Consider the following 21,368-nt stretch of genomic DNA (forward strand, 5'->3'; position numbering starts at 1 on the left):
TCTTTTTTTTGGTAATTGCAGCAGACAATAATAATGTCTATATACTTTTGATTGTCTACCTCGAGTCCTTACATTTGACTATTTAGGCACTGGTTCAGCACTTTAGATGCCATCAGAAGGCTGCATTCCAAAGTGACAGAAATAGAAATGTACTTATCATTGATATAATCAGGAATGACATAGATCGAGTACAACATTTGTTCTAGGAATGGTGGAAATTCTACAGAGAGCTGCGATGACGAGTGGAATGGCAGGCGCTATATATAAGGACGCCTTGAAATAGAAATTCCTTTTTTTTTTAAAAAGTGCTTAACGAGAAAAAAAGAGAGAAGCTTATAAGGCACATTTCTGACAAAATAAGACCAGTGGAGATGTGTTCGGTCACTTGATTTAAGCTGGCTCTTCCAGCTGACGCCTATCTAGTGATAGGACTTTCGTTCGGGTCATCGGGATGCTACAGGGCCTAGACTCCTCTCACATGTTTTATCGATGACACAGGAACTTTTGTACACAATGCTAAAGCAGCCTGGAGGTACTGTCCGTGTTAGGAATCACATGACAAATCAATCCACGGAGCGTCTACATACTTTTGACCTTCCTTGTATAAGAAAGTATTGGCTATCTCAAGAGACAAACTTTTCATAACACTAATCCTTGTACAAAGCGCGATTCTGCAATCCTCATGCTTCAAACAGATGTGTATGCATAACCATGAGTCAGAACACAGAACACGCTTTAGCACTCATATTCCCGGAGTTTATCTAGGTTCCAGCCTTTTATGCCAACCAATCTGTGATCGGAAAATCTGGGTGGGGAGAACACTTTCTCCTGCCATGTGCTGGCATCTTGGTCATTATAATCCATGAAGGCTAAGGCACATGCTGTATTTAGTTACCCTGAAAACTACACAGTAGTTTCACTCTTCCAGAGGCCTGTCTTCATAGCTGTGGCACTCTCCGCAGTCGCCAGATTGATGTCATATTTGCTACCCTTTATTACACCATTCTGGTTGCCTGTGTTCAGCGGATAGGATCTACGCTTGGTCTCCCTTTCCATGCTGTTGGCTTGCTTAAGATTGTCCCGACTGGCACTTTTCCTCTGCGCTCTGTCAAAGTCCTGTGTCTGGTGCACACTACTGTCACTCCCATCAGAATGGGTCAGTGCCCCCTCGGGCTCCCTAGTTGCTACCCCTGTCCTGCCATTGTTCAAAGGGCTATTCTTGCTATGATAGCTTTCTGAGTGGCTGTTGTGGACACTACCACTTTCACTGGAGGGCAGGTCGGAGGAAGGACCCCTCAGCACCTTTAATCTGTGGTGCTTCCCTTCCCGGTACTGCTTAGTTCTGCTTTTATGGTTTCTGCGACCGTGCAAGTTGTTCATGTACCGACTTGGGACAGTCACATATTTGTTGTTGGCAGGCTCACTCTCTTCACAGCTTGGTGGCTTCGGTGGGCCGCTCTCTGCCTGGTTCTGGGCCACCTGCAGATTAGTGATTTTGCAAGGTCCAGTATTAGAGTTACTGCTGCTGCTGGGTGATGATGATGATTTTCCTGAGTTCTCCACCTCAGGGTTACACCCAATGTAGACCTGAGGTGAGTCGTCTACAGGAGAACTGGTGTGCACATATGCCTGAGTTGGCAAGTCCTCCGTGTAAGATGGGCAACAAGCAAACCAAGAACGTTGGACATCTTGACGTCGTACACAATGGTGAATAAAGATGAACAGCCCAAGTGCCACTGCTGTTATTCCATAAAGACAGCTGAAGATAACAGTTAAATACCATTTTTGTGACACAGCAAAGGCCCCAAAAATCCAGAGGACAATGTACAAAATATGGACAATGACGAGAGACCAGAACTGCACTCTCAGGGAGTAAACCATATCCACATCTGCTGGGGCAGCTGAGTTAATGGTGACTGATATCGAAGTTGAATCACTCAGGAGATTTATTCCACCTTGTGGCTGTGGAACTTCGTTAGCCTCTGCAACGTCCTTTTGCTCTGTTGGCTGACGCTTCAAATTTATCCCTGCGCACAGGAGATATATCCAAGTGACAAGTAGAATAAGACCAGCTGGAACGTAGAAAGCACCAAGACTTGGCCTCCATACCAAGCAGCAGCTGTGGGAAAGGACATAAGTTAGTGGATATTAGAAGACTAATATTTTATATACAATGTCTGACACTAAGGAAATCATTAATCAGCTAGAGAACACTTACTAAGGGCTGTTGTCCCTGTGGTTGTTGATGTTCACAGCTGCAGTGATCCCACAGATGATTAGAGGAATTCCTCCGGCTATTAGGTAAAACCTGTAAATCATAGAGCAACAATGTCAGGTTGTATAGACAGATTGCAGATATTAACAGGGTTACTTTTCTACCAAGGTGCAACATGGAGGATCAGCATGGTTCCATTATCATGTAGGGTGAAAACCAAAGACCACCAGTCTGAGCTAATGCAAGGGATGGCAATGAATATGCTCCTTCTCTTCCCAATTATCTATGTACTTTGCGAGCCACGCCACCTATCCACCCAACTTCTGCTCACAGCACCATCTTGGTATGGATGTGCTCTTTTGTCAATAGATTTTCTATTATTTCCGTTTTCTTGTATTTTTGTTTTGAGAACCTACACCAGTGATGGCTAACCTTGACACTCCAGCTGTTGCTAAACTACACATCCCAGCATGCCCTGCTACAGTTTTGCTATTTGGCCATGCCAAAACTGATGCAGGGCATGCTGGGATGTGTAGTTCAACAACCTCTGGAGTGTCAAGGTTAGCCATCACTGACCTACACATTTATTTACTATTAGATAATTGTTTCACCACAGCTAATGTTCTCATCTATTTCATTTATTTGACATTAGTTGTATATGCACTGCAGTTAAAAGTAAAAAAAATCGGTAAATAAGGTACAGAAATCACCAGGTGATGGACAGATAATGAAAAAGTCAATATTAGATGTGTAGGAAACACGCTTGACCTCATCAGCTCCCCTGAATACCTGAGCATAGGTCTATGAGGAGGTTGAACAGGTTCTCCTTCCTGCTGTGGTTGAGGCTTGTGGGTCAACTCCTTGTAGATAACTCTGGCCTTCAGACCCATCCAGAGAAGGGTAGATAAGGAAGAATAATGCAAAATGATGCTGACCTGAGAAGTAACACATGAATCAGGTGAGATATATGCAGCATGGACAGTAACAGAAGCAGAAGGACTCCAAAGAGCAAATTATTTTAATTAAAGGCATCAAGATGGTCAATGGTCCGTGTCACATTGTATTATTTTGTTGGCAGATTGAATGGTTGGCCCAGCTACTGAGTCCAGGGAAGCTGTAGATGTGGTTTATACTATGTATGAGCTATTTGACACTCCATCACATCACACAAACACAATGCTGCCTCATCGCCCAATAAAGGCAGAGACTGTAATGTGACATGATGACATCACTGAGGAGGCGTTAAATCAGTAAACCCTGCTGGCGCCTAGTTGTTGAGCACAGAGAATCCTATGGCTTTCAGTTGCAGTATAAGTAGCTCAATATAAGTTTTATTTACTTATAAATGAACTGTTGCTATTTCTTGAGAGATGGCGTTGGCTAGCCGTGTTCTAGAAAAGAATCACTGACTTACTACTGTAATATTCATATTTTTCTGGGGAAGGAAAACTGCCTCCCAACATATGGGGATCTTTCTATGTCTCACTCCCATACATGCCCCAGGGTCTATGCGCTACTATCTGGGTAATACAGCTGTGTGCAGTATAACACAATACACTAGCACTGACAACATGTAAGGAAGTATCCTGGAGTGAAGAAAAGCCTGATGGACATAAGAAGCATGGACACTCCAGGTGTGTTATGTATATTATATAGCGTTGAGATGTGAAGCCAAGAAATGCTAATTAATGTCAAATGAACCTTGATCTTTAAATATAACATTTTATAGAGTATTATATTACCGGTCAGACACTTACAGCTTGGCACACAATGAGGTATCCATCGAGATTAATTCCTCCTGCAAACACGGCTGATGTCATGGCAATGTGGAAGCAGACATTAAGCAGCATGTGCCAGCCCTTCCGGGAGATCTGAATGGAGCTGGGTAAGAAAATGAGCGGTAAGTATGAGCCCACTCAGCAATAATTCATACAGTACATCATAACGCCAGAGCCTATCATAAAATATATCGTAAAAATGTAACGCAGTTCCTAACATCTATGGGGGAAATTCAAGTGCTTTGTGCACTGTCAGCCTCTAGATGGCGCCCAATGGAACAATAGAAGTGTTGCTCATTTCAGGCGCACACAACCACAATACAGTCATGCTGTTCCGTAATTTTGATGGGCTGGTAACTGGTATTTCAATATAAATACAAGTGTGGGCATTTGGCACTCTATCTTTCTGCCAAGTGGCACCCTTACCTGTGATTGACGATGTATGTTATAATGGTGGTGAAGAGGCACAACAGAAGAATCGCTGTACAGGTGTAGATGACCGGGTGGAGGACCTCTGTGCCATTCTGCATGGATTGTGGGAAAGTGTTCAACTCCTGATAGGAAAAATACAGCCAGTGTCAAAAGGACAATTAAGGTTTCTTTGTAATAAATTAACATTTGTAAGAAACATTTCCCTGGCCAATAACAGCAAGGAAATGTTGAGATACTTTTAGAATTAGATAGATGGCAGATTCACATATAGTAGGAAAAGTTCCCAAAAGGTCAATCAGTATACAATAATTTCATCTAGACTCTTTCTAGACCAGTGTTTTTCAACCACTGTGCCGTGGCACACTGGTGTGCCTTGAGCTGTTCTTAAGTGTGCCCCCAGATCTAGAGATGCCCAACCCATTTTACAGCCACCACCAGTTCAACAGTTATTTACTGGACTCTTCTTTTCATGTAAAGGTCCAATGAATTTTATTTTTGTTACCTGTGGGGACCAGTGTGATTGTTTTTTATATGGGGGCCAATGTGTTTTGCGATGTGGGGACCTCAGTGTGTGCCTTGGCAATTTTAAAATCTTAATTAGTGTGCCACAAGGTAAAAAGTTTGAAAATGACTGTTACATAGGGCCTTATTCTGGTCTGTGCGGTCGGATGCGTATATGCGGACAGGACCGAGCGTCCTGAGCCCCGCCTTCCGTACGGACCGCTCACTGCGTCCGAATTCGGTAAGCAGCTGACCGCACGGAGCACGAGTGGATTACTCGTGTGTACACCGCCTCCATCTCTGGGAACCTCCCCCATCATTCGATGGTCGCAGACCATCAAATGCAGGACCGAGTGGTCAGGCAGCACCGAGTGCTCCAGACCACTCTGGCATTTCTCCGTGCAAAAGCAGGGATATGGGCGGGCAGCTGACATCCGGCTATGTCATATGTCCGCCCCCCACACGTGCGTCACGGCCGCATTACCATATGTTCATGGGAACGCTCATGAAACTCTGGGCGTACACATATGGTAATGAGCCACAACAGCCCTTCATGCCCCTCTCCTCCCCCTGTTCGGAGTGTAGAAAATTCATGCGGTATTTGGATGTGCATGCCGTTCGCACATGCGCAGATATGCCTCTGCTTATGCGCAAACACCAAACATCGGCGGACCGACCGCACGCGGACAGAACCGCACCAACCAGAATAAGGCCCATAGTTACATAGTCGGTGAGGCTGAAGACTTGGGTCCATCTAGTTCAACCTATGTTTATAGTAGCTTATCCCTTGTTGTATAGTATGTTCTGATATTTTAAAGACAGATTATGTTACTTATTCATACCCATGGATGTTTTTATCCAATAAATGTTTATCCAACCTTATTTTAAACGTATTTATAGTGTCTGCCAACACCACTTCTCCAGGAAGAGAGTTCCAAAGTTCTAGACTCTAGTCATTTTTCTCCTGCTACTTCAAGTATCAATGTTTCCATCTCTCTCTCTCTCTCTCTCTCTCTCTCTCTCTCTCTCTCTCTCTCTCTCTCTCTCTCAACCAGTGGTGTAACTAAATATTTGCAGCCCCATAGCAAACGTTGGAAGTGCCCCTATGTACCACCCAATGGTGAAAAATGTAGAAGGCACATTCTACTGCGACAGGCAAAGTGAGCCCCCTTCAGCTCCGGGCCCTATAGCAGCTGCACTTCTAGGAATTTTGGGTCCAGGACTGATTTCCAGTCAGCCGGGCCCAGGACAGCTGTACCCAGAGCACCCCCCTAATGGCGGCCCTGGCAACAAATGCTCTCTAAAGCAGCAGATTATCTATCATGGGTGAAGGAAGGCCTTCAACACACACAGTGTACACAGGACCATACATATATCTCTGTCCATGCCCCTCTCCCAAATAGTAAAATACATGACAGTACATCTAGTACATGAAAGATTCCTTTAAAAAACAAAGGGACATGAGTCACAGGGAGATCCATTGCAATAAAGTGAAAGAATAAAGATCAATTCATTATTTGATTTTTTTTGTAATTAAACTGAATATAAAATGAATATACTTAAAGCTATAAAGGAAAAATAAAAGGAGCCCCCTTACTTACCGTCAGGATGGCGAAATTGCTGAGCTGCCAGCACTGCATGCTGGTTATATTTGGCTCCTCTGACAGAAGATGGCAGCCCTCCGAACTCCAGCCTCCATACCCCTCTAGGGCTTTGAAGTTCCAATGTGCAGGGAGTGGGTTGGAGCCTTTCACCAGATGTCGGAATGTTACAGTGACTGGATCACTGAGGTTACTAATGCCACAACCTCCTGGCAAACAAAAAAAAAAACCTGGGATCAATAAGGCAATTTTCTGCTCTGAATGCTTTTCTATGTTTAAAGGACACTGAGCATATCAATCGTACACATGCTTTAAAGTACACCTGTGGTGGACACAGTTGAGGCAGCCATTTTGTGGGCTGAACATAATCATTAGAATAAAGCCTGTCTATTTACAACAGGAATGTTGGTTATGTACCTCAGTGCGTTAGCAACACTGGTCCCAGGTGAAACAATGGCTAAGAAAGTGATCATGATAATGACATTTCAGATGGAATTGCTAGGCTGCAGCATCACAAATATTCTCTGAGACCAGGAACAATGAGAGGACGGGTACCAGGGACTGTTCTTTCCAAATAGCAGATGAGTGGCAGCGTCTACAGATTCCCAACATGGCGTGGCCTTATCATTCCTACATATTGGGTCCCATTCTGCTCTCATGTTGGCTCTGGATGAGGCAACAAAATGGCTGCCTCCTGCAACGTGTGTGAGCAACAGGTGCACACTAATCTGCAGGGTTTTAACAACTGAACTGTGTTCCCTGAACGTTATACTTATACAACTCCTTTCAGCTGGAGCAACTGTTCAGTTCCAATTTGGCCACTTCAGTATTAATGTGGCGCCAAAGATTTAAGCTCCAGCTGCACAATTAAACCGCTTGCTCTAAATGAAGACACTATAAATTGAAGGAGCAGCAGTAACTGTACACTCTATAAAAAGGAAATCACTTCAAAAAAATCACTTGATACTTTCAAGGATTTTATCCTTCCTTTTGACTTCAAAGCATGGTGAAAGCACCAGAGAGCACAATGTTCCTTTTCATTTTATTAGCACATTAAAGTCCGATTTCCTTACGCGTTCCAACATATATGACAGGAGTAGAGACACTGCGTCTTTTTCCATCTTCTGCCAGGCGAGAGGAGTTTCCAACACTCCTGAACAGCTTTCCATTCCTGAAGGCCAGGACTTGTAGTTTGCAGGTTTGAGAAGAGGAAGAAGCAAATAGGCTTTGAGGAAGGTGGACAGAGGCCAAGGCAAGGCTGTTCTGGAAGGGGGAAAACAAAAATATGAGGTAAAAAAAGACAATTACTGATGAAAATGTAATCCATTACTAGTATTCTATGTAACACATTAGCCTGTCCTCTATCACTATATACAGACATTACGGAACAGCACCTGGACAGCATCATGTGACACTGTGACAGAGTGATAACTGTCCCAGAAGTGGGATTTCTTTTCTGTAAGGATCGTCTACAAATACAGGCAACAGCAGACTGAGAATATGAGGTGTATGTGCTAAGCCTAGAAGAGAGATAAAGTACCAACCTACCAGATACTAACTGTCATTGTTCAATCACAGCCTGTAACATGGCAGTTGCTAGCTGGTACTTTAGCACTCTCCAGTGATTAGCAAATAGACCCCTATATGCTTGCAAGGGGTCCTACTTGTCTGCCTTAAGATATCATAGATGCACAGAAATCTCTTGACCCTTGAAACAATCCATGGAATTGCAGTCAGCACGGAACTCTGCAGGTTCTTGGTTTTGTCTATGGGGTATATTTACTAAAGGTTCATTTTGATAGATCAAAAAAATTGGTACAATTCAATGTTGTTCTGTCAAGGCTAATACACACGGTATAAATGAATATAAAAATCATCTAATAACAAATGTGTATATCAGTTCCTAGAACCCAACATCGGTTGAGATAGATTTGTATCAATTTTCAATCAATCAACCAACATCTTTCTTTAGTAAGTGTATTCCTATGAATATACAGTAGGAGCTGCGCTCATCTTTGCCGTTGCTCGCCGGCGACTCTGGTGTGCGTGGGTCTCTGATGCTCACATGTCCCATTCCACGCCTGCTGCCAGATATGAGTGTCTGGCACGCCGGCGGCAACAACAGCAGTTCCATCTGTACAGTGTGGAAGCAGTCAAACATTGCTTGAAAGTCCCATTAAGTAAAACATATCTCTCCCCTTATTTTCTCCTAAAATACTATTTATATGTGAACTACTAATTTATTTATTTATTAACAGTTTCTTAGATAGTGCACACATATTCCCCAGCGCTTTACAGAGAATATTTGAACATTCACATCAGCCCCTGGCCCAGTGGAGCTTACAATCTACTGTATGTTCCCTACCCCATGTACACACACACACACACACACACAGACATTCTAGGGTTAATTCCTTGGGAGCCAATTAACCTACCAGTATATTTTTGCTAATGAACATGAATTTGCTGAATGGGTCAATGGTTTATTTATATAAATAGTGAAAGTGCATCTAGAAGGTGTAAAATGTGTCCCATAAAAACACTGTGACAAAACCTGATCAGTATTGTTGTGGGGAGAAATGGACATTGCGCCCACGACTCCTTGTGGGAACTCCCTAGTAAATGTGCCTATTTCACCCCTTTATATCCTTTAAATGATCATATTGCACAGCAATCAAAATAACGTACCAAGGATGGTCAATCCCAGGATCGAGATCGGCAGGATCCCTGGATTTTGACCTATAATCGCTGGGATTTGAAGCTTCATTTTTTGGGATTTCGGGATTAGTCAGCGCATACGCTGTTAATGACGGGCTGCGCTGAGCACCCGCAGTAGATGGATCAGCAGCTGTCTGGTCTTCCCTGCCTTGGCTGTTTGTCTGTGAGCATCGTGTAATAAGAGGTCACGCTGCATACCTGACCACATAGACGCACCCTCCCACCCACACCACGGAAATGTAAATGTGGACTGTCTGCTACAAACTCCAGCCCATCAACATCCACCGAAAGTGGAGCAGAGGAGCACACAAGCGACTTGTGTTACGGACTTGGGGTGAAAAAGGTAAGGACTGGGGGAGGGGAGGAGAGATGAGGACTCAGGGACAGGAGGAGGATGGAGTGCACCACCGAGTCCTGCTGCTGCTTGCCCATGCCACTGCCAAGTCAATTCGGGGATGCCGGGATTGACCGTTTTTGAATCCCGAATCCCTGAATTGAAAAAAAAAAAAACATCCTGGGATTGGCCATCCTAAATAAACCCGTTTTCCTAAATGAGTAACCCAGTCTATTTGCTACAAGGAGGCTCAGTAAAATACATTACATTTAATATGTGGAATCACTTATCTAAGCATTTTAAGTCGGTACCTTGACATGAAAGTTGGCCAAGGAAACGTTGGTTTGTCCCGTGGTGCAGCGGAACTTTAGCCGCTGATCAGTGGGCGTGCTGATGTCTTGCTCCTTCCTGTCTCTCTCCTGCTTGTGGCCACCTCGCCCCCCCTCTCTCCTCTGGAAGGCTGTGCAGCCTAGACCAACAAAGCTGTTGGGCTTGATGAGAAAAGCCTCCAGTGCAATGTTCCGGGTGCTCTGCCAGATTACAGAAGGAAAATAATGATGCCTACACATGTAAAAAAGGTGCAAAAATAGTAATATTTTGGAATTAAGTATAAAGATTATACCAGATGACAGGAGAGATGAGTATATGGATAGGAGCATATACTGAGTACAAAAAAATACATTGGGAAACCATGCTGTGATGATATAAATAGTACAAACGTTCTTTAATAAACCAAAGCTCACATATTCCTTAGTGCTAATAACAAACCCCATTACGGTGTCTCTCACTGAGATATAAGTGGTGCCCATAGGGGTAAATTTACTAAGATGGGAGTTCTATTGAAGATGGGATGTTGCCCCTAGCAACCAGTCAGATTCTACTTCTTATTTATTTTGGACCTTCTAGAAGATAATAGATAGAATCTGATTGGTCTATCTTCAATAGAACTCCCACCTTAGTAAACTTACCCTATAGGGTTTAAGTGACATTGGGGCAGATGTATTAAGCCTTAACAAGAGATAAATGCAAGGGTGATAAGGAGAGATAAACGTCCAGCCAATCACCTGCCAACTGCCATGTTACAGCCTGTGTTTGAAAAAAGTCAGTAAGGAGCTGATTGGCTGGACATTTATCTCTCCTTATCACCCTCGCATTTATCTCTTGTTAAGGGTGAATACATCTGCCCCAGTATTTGGTATATATTGTTATTTGTTCTTTGCCAACGCCTATGTCAGGCCGCGGGATGCCCGGCGGCCGGGGGACGGTGCTCGGGCGGTGCACAGAGCACTTCCGCCCAGCACCGCCGAGCAGTCACTGTGCGCTTCCGCCCGGCGGCGCGAGGTCACTTCCGCTCGCCGGGGAAGCGCGTCCTCGGCGTGCCCCTGCAGCCGCTCAGCGGTTGCCCGGCAACAGGGGACGCCGAGGAAGGAATATCTCCGCTCGGCCACCTGAAAATTATTAATTAATAATTAGGGGGCTGGTCTGGACGGCGGCCATTGATTGGCGGCGTCACCCCTTTTAAGGGGTGAACGCTGGCAATATGGCGCCGGTTATAGCTCCCAGCTTATGTATCCGGTCCCTGGTGTTGCTGCTTGTCAGTCTGCCCCAGTCCTGATATCCGCCTGCTTGTTCCAGCGTCGGATTCCTGGATATTCTGTCTGCTTCCAGTATCCTGTTTCCAGTGGTCACTCCATCTCATCCCTGGCAGGAGGCTGCATTGGTTCCACATCTTCCATTCCTTGGTGGGCCACGTAAATGCTCCTTCGGAGCCTGGTTGTTCTTTATTCTTGGAATTGGGTCCGCCGTGACCTCAGTCCCTCCGTGGGACCTCCCTTGTGTCTGTTTTATCCGTTTCCCTCCTGTGTCTTCCTTCTTGCACCCTTAGTTTCCTTAGGCAGGGGAGTCCCCGTTTTTCCATCTGTACCCTGCTTTGGGGAAGCTAGTTTTCCTTGTGTATCCATTCGGTGTTCCCCGTCCTCATTGTCTCTGCGACTGGGTCGCACTATCCCGTCCTTGGCCTGGTGCCGGTCAGTCAGGGGTCCTTTTCCAGCTAGGTCCGGTAGCTAGTTTGTCCTCTTGTGCTACCCCCTGGTGATCGCTTGCCCTTTGTCACCTCTTAACACCTGGCTGCATCGGGGTCGGAGCCGGCTTAACCAGCTCCTTCGGACGCGGCAGCTACAGGCGAAGCCTAGCTCTCTGCAGGGGCATTCCATCTACCCGGGGGACTCAACAGAGTTAGTGTAGGTTTCGCTGTGGCCGTCCTAACCGGCGGTCCCGGCTGCGGGCTCACGCCTTATCTCCCGTTCACGGTTCCCAACACACTGTGCCTAGCGACAAGCATAACAGCCTACAGGTCCTGCCCCCCTTCCAACCAAACTTCCCCTTAAAGCTTATCTGTCCCACTATTTTAAATTAAACAATTAGCAGGTATTATAATTAGCTTATTGATCATGTCATGGTCTTTGTGCCCGGTTATCACTAGAGCTGCTAATGATGACAGAATCCCATTCACAGCAAATGCTGCTCTTCAATAGCTCATACCACAGAAAGGTCTTGAGAGTTGCTGCTAAGCGTCAGGCCTGCAATCTTCTCCACTGTTTGGACAATGCTGCTGCAGGCTTTATCTTCCACCTGGGCCATCCACAAGATATGGTCGTCAACCATCATCATATTACTGGCCATCTCAATCATTATGTCTGCAAGCTGCAAAGAAAGGAGCATCCTCAGTACAAATTGCTTATTATTCCAGATACTGCAGGAACTAGGGCACTTGTGACATTTAGCAGTGTCTCATTTAAAGGTTATGTCAAAGCAGGACCAAACTTACATCTTTTACGTGGTCATCCAAAGCAACAAATTTTTCCATCATTTGAGCCACATATATAACGTCCATCATGTCAGAGAAGTTGGCCGCCTCCGCGGTGTACATCCGCAGCTGGTGCGCCAGCGTTAGCACATTTGATGCATTGATTGGCATCTAAAGAACAAAGTAATATGTTATATAGGCATTGAAAATATTATTTACTGTGCAAATGACTAAGTTCTCAGATGAACTTTAAAAATACAAGTTTTAACCATATGAAATAGTGGGACCCGCTTGGCCGGAAGGAGACTGTGTGGGGTAACACACCATGGTAACACACCACATGGTGGCCGGATCTTGCAGAGCCACTGCTGACCGGACTTCACAGTCCGGCACAGCCATACTCTGTGAACAAATACATTCAAATGTATGTGTTCGCCTTGAAATCCAGTCATCCCATGCTGCGGTTGGACCCGGCGGTTGCAGCCCCGTCATGTTTGTGTGTGCGGCTGCATAGGAGCCTTTGTGCAGGCTCCTTCTGTCCAAGCGAGTCCCGCTGAACCTGCATGGCCTCTATGTGTGGCCCCATCCTAACTGCCATGTTACAAGCTGTGTTTGAAAAATTACAGTTATGATCTGTTGGTTGGTCACTTATATATTTCTCCCAGCTGTGATAAATATATCCCTTAGTTTAATGAGTTGCTCTGAGCAAACTCAGAAGGTAACGTTTGCAGATAAAGGTCTGTGGGCCTCATCTGGCATTTGCCTTATGTAATCCACTGTGCGTACATTTCTTATTACAGGATAGTAGAGATTTATAAGCTTCTAGCATTTAATAACTTTCACCATGTTCCCAGATCTGGACTAAAACACTATGGAATGTCTCAATACAATCACATACATTTTATAACGTTCCCCTCTCACTGCGGAGAGCTGGGAAAGTTGGTATAATCAGAGCTGATGCAGAATCCAGTCTCTTTCTCAGAACTGGCTCATCACTATAGTTTGCCACAGATCTGGTGCTGTATCTGGACCCTACCATTTACTTTCCCCTGATAGGGGTCATCATATGGTCAGTCTTTCTTACCTCTATTTTCTAGCCTGAACAGACCAGTAACCATCTCTTATATATTTAGCCAGATCTGTCACTCAACCCCTGTGGAGAACATTCCTGTGTAGGACAGTTTCACTTTCATGTGTCTGACGTTCCACCCCCTTGACATCACCTCCCCCCGCCCAGCCAGGGCTACAGTACACGCCCACCATCAACCATTACTCCACAGCCACCATCCACCATTACTCCTGCACATCCCTACCCTCTGCCAGGACCCCCGCGACCCCCCTCCCGCGATTCGCGGGACCCCCCGCGACCCCCCCCTCCCGCGATTTGCGGGACCCCCCGCGACCCCCCTCCCGCGATTCGCGGGACCCCCCCTGACCCCCCCTCCCGCGAATCGCGGGACCCCCGCGACCCCCCCCTCCCGCGAATCGCGGGACCCCCGCGACCCCCCTCCCGCGATTCGCGGGACCCCCGCGACCCCCCCTCCCGCGATTTGCGGAACCCCCGTGACCCCCCCTCCCGCCATTCGCAGGACCCCGCACCCCCCCCTCCCGCGATTCGCGGGACCCCCGCTTTCCACCCTCCCGCAAGTCGCGGGACCCCCGCGACCCCCCCTCCCGTGATTCGCGGGACCCCCGCGAACCCCCCCTCCCGCGATTCGCGGGACCCCCGCGACCCCCCTCCCGCGATTCGCGGGACCCCCGCGACCACCCCGGTATCTGGACTATTGTTAGACAGCACTTACATCGACAGCCATTACATCGACAGCCATTACATCGACACCATTAGTTCGACACCTCAATAGGTCGACATGGTTTTAGGTCGACATACCATTAGGTCGACATGTCAATATGTCGACATGTCAATATGTCAACAGCTCATTAGGTCGACAGCTCATTAGGTCGACATGTTTTTAGGTCGACAGTGTCTATGTCGACAGTCAAAAGGTCGACATGGGTTTTTTCACTGTTTATTGAGCCGACATGTGCCGACAGGCGGTATTTCATGCCCTACTATCCACTAGGGCGTGGTGGGAGAATAAAATAGTGTACCGAGCGCAGCGAGGCACCGTGCCCGAAGCATAGCGAGCGGCTGCGGTACACTTCAAACTGTGTCCATGTCGACTGTGTCGACATTTCGGCCAAAAAACAGTGAAAAAACCCATGTCGACCTTTTGACTGTCGACATAGACTCTGTCGACCTAATGGCAGTGTCGACCTAAAAACATGTCGACCTAATGAGCTGTCGACCTAATGAGCTGTCGACACAATGACATGTCGACCTAATGGTATGTCGACCTAAAACCATGTCGACCTATTGAGCTGTCGAACTAATGGTGTCGATGTAATGGCTGTCGATGTAAGTGCTGTCTAATATCCGTCCCAGACCCGACCACCCCCTCCCGCGATTCGCTGGACCTCCGCGACCACTCCCTCCCGCGAAACGCGGGACCCCTGCGACCCTCCCGCAAATCGCGGGACCCCAGCGACCCCTCCCTCCCGCGAGCCCCCTCCCGCGATTCACAGGACCCCTGCATCCTCCCCTCCCGCGATTCGCGGGACCCCTGCGACCCCCCCTCCCGGCATTAAAAGGGCCCCCCGCGACCCCCCCTCCCGCGATTCACGGCACCCCCCCCTACTGTGATTTGCGACCCCCCTCCCGCAATTCGCGCCGCCCCCTCCCGCGATTCACGGAACCCCCCGTAGCGCCCCCCCTCCCGCGATTTGCGGGCACCCTCGGCACTTCTCGCGATTTGCGACCGCCCCCTAATTCACACATTCGGGGACCCCACCTCCCGCGATTCATGCCCCCCTCACGCAATTCATGGCACCCCCCACACCCCCCTTCCTGCGATTCGCAACCCCCCACGACCCCCCCTCCCGCGATTCACGAAACCCCCCGTAGCGCCCCCCTCCCGCGATTTGCGGGCCCCCTCGGCACCTCTCGCGATTTGCGACAGCCCCGTAATTCACACATTCGGGGACCCCCCCTCCCGCGATTCATGCCCCCCTCACGCAATTCACGGCACCCCCCCATACCCCCCTTCCTGCGATTCGGAACCCCCCACGACCCCCCCTCCCGCGATTCATGCCCCCTCCCGCGATTCACGGACCCCTGCACCACCCCCCTGCGCCCACCCTCCCTTGATTCACGCCCCCCTCATGCAATTCACGGCAACCCCCCACACCCCCCCTCCTGCGATTCGCAGCCCCCCCACGACCCCCGCCTCCTGCGATTCATGACCCCTCCCGTGATTCACGGACCCCCGCACCACCCCCCCTTGACTCACGGCACCCCACGCGCCCCTCCCGCAATTCACGGACCTCCGCAACCCCCCCTCCCGCAATTCACTAACCCCGACAACCCCCCTCCCGCAATTTGCGGACCCCCCTTCCCACGATTCAAGCCCCCCCGCACCCCCGCCCACGATTTGCGGACCCCCGCCCCCTCCCGCTAACTGCGGATCCCCACACACCACCCACCCTCCCGCAATTTGCAGACCCCCCAGACCCCCTTCCGGCAATTCCACCCCCCAGCGGACCACCGCGGCCCCCGCTCCCGCATTTCACGTACCCCCGTGACAATGGGGGATCCTGTACCACCACAAGCAGGTACCGCCCCTAGGTGGGAAATCCGGCCCTGGCTGCCGCACTGCAGGTTTCCCCACTGCCCTCTGCACCAGCGCCACAACTTTTATCAATGTCTTGCCCACATACCACTATTATACAGCCTCCTGCTCTCATGCACGCTCACTCTTCCCAGTGCGAGGAGACGCTCACCCACTGCTGGGAGCTGCATACTGTCCCCCACCCTCCTCCAGTTCTAGGGATGCCCATCGACCATCAATGATTTTCAAATAATCGATGGTTTATGGCCGATGTTGAATACTTTTGCCATCAATGTGGGAGGACACTGCCCTGCCTCCTGTTCTCCTGCCCCGTAACTTCCGCCAGTGGAGACCCGCTCACCCTGTGTTGCCCACATTCCCCTATCATGCTTTACCGCCCAGCCTCCTGCTCTCATGCACCCTAACTCCCACCCAGTTGGAGGAGACACTGACTCCTGTATTTCTGTGCTGCCACGCTGGACCCTCACCCACTGGCAGAAGCTGCACAGTGTCCACCACCCTCTTTAGTCCCCCGTATGCCCACACACCCCTATCACTACCCAGCTTCCTGCTCTCCTGAACCGTAACTTCCACCACTGGGTAATCGCTGACGCTGTGTTGCCCACATACCCCTATCATGCCTCATAGCCCAGCCTCCTGCTCTCATGCACCTGAACTCCCACCCAGTAGGAGGAGACACTGACTCAGGGCCACCGTCCGGTACTCCTGTGCTGCCACGCTGGACCCTCACCCACTGCCAGAAGCTGCAATACAGGGCATCTTTCATACAATTCTAACCATATTTCTCACAATACAAATGTTCACTAATTAAGGGGCGTAGCCCCTTACGCCGGTGTGAAGAGCGCCCGTAGGGCGCGATGAATCACCTAGTGAGATATAACTGCTCAACAGTCTCCTGTCTCTGGGGCTCCCAATCAGATGAGGCACCAGCTTTGGCTGCTTTATGGATGATCTGGATCTAATTTTCTTACAAGTTAACAATCTATTTAAGTACACAGGGCCGGATCCAGTATGGATTGTATATGCCAAGCTGTTTCCAGCAGCTTAGCACATGCGATCCTTAGCAATGCAAATACAGGAGATGCATATAACATCTTTCCTGCATTTTCAGTTGCTAAAACTGCGGTGACCATCGATCTGTGAATGCAAGGCCAAGTAAGTCTGACCTAACTCCTTTCACACCTGCGCCCCGGCAATTACCCGGCATTTTTGAGTACCGGGTCATCTTGCCAGGTGCAGTATGACCCCAATTCACACCAAAAGCAAATTACCGGGTCAAAGCTTTTCATTTGCAATTTGCTGAATAACCCAGGTCTTAAATCCCAGGTGGCCAACCCTGGTAAAGAGCAGGGTCGGTGACCCAGAATTTAAGACCCGGGTTGACCCTTTCACACCAAAGAAAAATCCAGGTCATTCAGAAAATTACTGGGTTGAAAAGCTTTAACTAGGTAATTTGTTTGGTGTGGTATAGGGGTCTGACAGTCGGGATCCCGACAGTCATTATCCCGACTGGCCGGACCCAGACAGCATGGTGAGCGCAACAAAGCCCCTTGCGGGCTCACTGCGCTCGCCACGCTGTGCTCGCCACGCATTCTATTCTCCCTCGATACTGAAGTGATGGCTAGTACTTTATCACCGGGCAATCAGCTCCTAACAATAATTTTTCAAACCCTGCCTGTAACTTACCAGTGAGGAGCTGATTGGCGGATGATAAAGTACAAGCCACTTTATCACTTCACCGAACTTAATAAACCTGCTGCTGACTAAGGCCCATGTAATTTATAGCTAACAGAGACTAACCGGCCATACAGCAGTCAGGGCAGAGCATCCTACTGTAGTAGCTGGGATAGGACTGTAAGGTCAGAGTTCATATCATATCAGACTGCATTATATTTATACTGTGATATATCATGAGATACAAGCAGCTGGTTTTGCTCACCAGCACAAAGGTGAAGAGCACCCTGGTGATATCATTGGTGTACAGGCAGTTGGCATAGTCGCCTTCCTCCCAATGTCCTGATCGATCACATCGGCGAGAAGCTTTTTTCTCCTGCCCAATGCCATTCAGTGCCATGGATGTGAAGGGATACTGCAAGCAGGGCTGATAGGAGGTAATACCAGCCAATGTGCGCGGCCACCTGCAAACATATAATATACAGGGTCAATCTAGCTGTGCGGAATGTATAATAGTAACAGCAGATATACCTATGGCAAGCTTCGCACCAATGACAAAACGATTGGGGTTAGTAACAACGACCGTTACACCTTATGTCTGGGGAAGATGTAAATCTTTCTAAACACTGGAGAATATGGCCCTTATGGCTTCTAGCTACCATTTATCTTGAACCTCCCATTACATGGCAATTAGAAGCTGATTGGTTACTTTGGGTAAATGATCCACTTTTTAGAAGGTTTGATACATCACATGTGATGTTTTTATTAGTATTTACGGTACTCTTTACCTAGAAGGGCGCCCGCGATTGGAATCGCGGGCGTCGGGGGTAAAAAATCGCGGGCATCGCGGGTAAATCGCGGGTACATTAAAAACGGGTGCCCGCGATGACCGCGATTTTAATGTTAAATGCCTCAATGCCCGCGATTTGGCCATAGGAATCAATGTTAAATGGGCCACAGAGCCCTAATAGTCACCGTGAACTCTGAAATGGCCCCCACAATTGCTAACGCCACCCCACAGAATAGAATAGTGTGGCGAGCCACCGTGGCCCGAAGCGTGGCGAGCGCAGCGAGCCCCGCGAGGGGACGCGGATACCTTCACAGGTAAACGCGTCCCCTCGCGGGCTTCACAGGTGTCCGCTTTTCGCCACGGACACCTGTGAAGCCCGCGAGGGGACGCGTATAACTGTGAAGGTATCCGCGTCCCCTCGCGGGGCTCGCTGCGCTCGCCACGCTTTGGGCCTCGGTGGCTCGCTGCGCTCGCCACACTATTCTATTCTCAACTCCACGCCAACGTGGATAGTAGGGCATGAAAAGGTCGGAGGACGCGTACCGCCGCCCCTCGCGGGCTCGCTGCGCTCGCCACGCTTCGGGTTCACGTTGATCGTGGGGTGGCGTTAACAATTGTGGGGGCCATTTCAGAGTTCACGGTGACTATTAGGGCTCTGTGGCCCATTTAACATTGTTTCCTATGTAAAAATCGCGGGCATTGAGGCATTGAACACTAAAATCAGGTCCAATCTCATTTTTAACATTGGTCCCTATGGGAAATCGCGGCCATCGCGGGCATCGCATTTTTAGTGCATTCGATGGTCGTGATGGTCGCGATGGGCGCCCTTCTAGGTAAAGAGTACCGTATTTACAGTTTGTTATATAGCGCATACTGTACATATCCCACTGTGCTTTTACTGTGAACAGTTCCCCATTTACATCAGTCCCCGTCCCAGTGGAAGACACTTATACATGTACATACCTTGGGATAATGGGAGAAAACCAGAGTACCAGGCGGAAACCCACACAAGCACAGGGAGAATATACAAACTCCACACTGATAGAACTAGTTAAGACCCTGAGCAATTTTAGAAAGGTGTAATATATCTAGGGATGAGGTACCAAGGTACAGGGCATTCACATAGTGATCTGTTTGTAAGTGTGACCTGGACAAAACACCAAATGAGCAAAAACAGGATTGTGTGATGTATGCATGATATGTAAATGAGCAACAAGGGCGAATCTGAGTGCGTGTTCTAGTTTGCAGGGTGGTTTATCTCCCCCATGAATACGGCCCAGGAGGAATTATGTTAATCACAGTAGCTACTACTGCTTTCTGTGTATGTGCACCCCATAGTATGTCATGTGTCCCTGTGTTCCTGTTCTCTCACATCCGTGTGGAAGCATCAGAGCTGAGATACTGGGGTTTATGTGCTAATCAGTGGTTATTTAGCATTTTTGTTGCAGGATTTGAAGCACTGATTTTCTTTTCCCTTAAAGTAAATACATGGCAGGGTGGCATAACAGTGGTAAGAGGTCTGTCTTAGGGGCCCAATTCAGACCTGCTCACTAGGCTGCATATATTTGCTGGCCCACCGAATGCAGGCACCCCCGCTGCCCGAATCCCCGCACTATCAAGCGAGCGAATGTGTATGCTTACACATCCGCTCACATGCGGCCGCATGGGGGAAAAATATAATTCCATGGTCGCTTGCCATCTAAAAATGGCCCAGTACGACCAGTGTTTCCATGGGCACACCCACCATTTTTGTGGGCAGTACCCTGCGACCACCCCCTGCCTGCCCACCATGTAGCGAACGCCCCGGCAACTGTGTAACTCGCCAAAGGCATTTGCTCCAGGGGTTTTCACATGTGAATGAGCAGATCCCCCCCCCCCCCCCACCATTGGGAACAGAGTCGAATTCGGATCTGTGCGAATAGGTCTGAATCGGACCCTTAGATTAAAGTGTTATGCTTGTGCCCCCCGCATACTTACCTGTATTCGCTGCGCTGGTCCCGGCTCCCATCCTGGCTTCATTCTGATATGAAACACGGACCATCACAAAATGGCCGCCCCCATACAGCAGACAGTTTCAGAGAACTGGCTGCTATATGGGGGCGGACATTTTATGATAGCCCGTCGCAATAGCAGAATGAAGCCAGGGGAGCCGGGACCACCGCAGCGAATATAGGTAACGCTGCGGGGGATGGGGCATTACAATAGCACCGCAGCCCCCCGGCGCCCCACTTACCCAGCGCCTCCCCGCAACCGTGGGGGCAGCGGTGCTGTAGTTATGCCACTGCTCCAGTGCATTTCCCTGCTCAGATCTACAGTTAGGGCCTTATTCTAGTTCACTCTTTCTGACAAAATCCTTCTTAGATGGAAAAAACCATGTGCACTGCAGGGGGGCAGATGTAACATGTGCAGAGAGAATTAGATTTGGGTGAGTTATTTTGTTTCTGTGCAGGGTAAATACTGGCTGCTTTATTTTTACACTACTATATAGATCTACCTTTGAAGTAAAACCCCACCCAAATTTAATTATCTCAGCACAAGTTACATCTGCCCCACCTGCAGTGCACATGGTTTTGTCCATCTAAGAAGGATTTTGTCAGAAAGAGTGAACTAGAATAAGGCCCTATGTCCCAGAGAAGTCTCACAAGAGGGGAGAGCAGGCGAGAATCTTTATGTATTGTACTGTATTTTAAGTTTAGCATATATTAAAATGAAAGCAAATTTAAATGCAGAATATAGATGCATCCAATACTGCCATCATTATCATTGCAACTTATAAACACCAGAGGGAGAGCTATAATAAGGTGCAATTTTAAGTCATGTTTTAAAATCAAAA

The 21,368-nt window shown here is 48.3% G+C and overlaps 1 protein-coding gene across 1 annotated transcript in view; it reads right to left on the reverse strand.

The window, feature by feature from the left end:
• ADGRA2 (adhesion G protein-coupled receptor A2) overlaps positions 1-21,368 on the reverse strand; it is a 150,407-nt gene continuing 129,039 nt past the window's right edge. The window contains exons 9-19 of the mRNA XM_083184476.1: positions 18,011-18,209; positions 12,407-12,556; positions 12,121-12,282; positions 9,891-10,109; positions 7,601-7,790; positions 6,528-6,736; positions 4,420-4,547; positions 3,973-4,096; positions 3,005-3,150; positions 2,219-2,308; positions 1-2,119 (exon numbers count right to left, since the gene is read on the reverse strand). Coding sequence (XP_083040602.1) covers positions 904-2,119; positions 2,219-2,308; positions 3,005-3,150; positions 3,973-4,096; positions 4,420-4,547; positions 6,528-6,736; positions 7,601-7,790; positions 9,891-10,109; positions 12,121-12,282; positions 12,407-12,556; positions 18,011-18,209 — 2,833 coding nt within the window. The 3' untranslated portion in view covers positions 1-903. The remainder of the gene's footprint in view (positions 2,120-2,218; positions 2,309-3,004; positions 3,151-3,972; positions 4,097-4,419; positions 4,548-6,527; positions 6,737-7,600; positions 7,791-9,890; positions 10,110-12,120; positions 12,283-12,406; positions 12,557-18,010; positions 18,210-21,368) is intronic.

This window comes from Crinia signifera, chromosome 4 (assembly GCF_055691185.1).
Source record: "Crinia signifera chromosome 4, ASM5569118v1, whole genome shotgun sequence".
Lineage (NCBI taxonomy): Eukaryota > Metazoa > Chordata > Amphibia > Anura > Myobatrachidae > Crinia > Crinia signifera.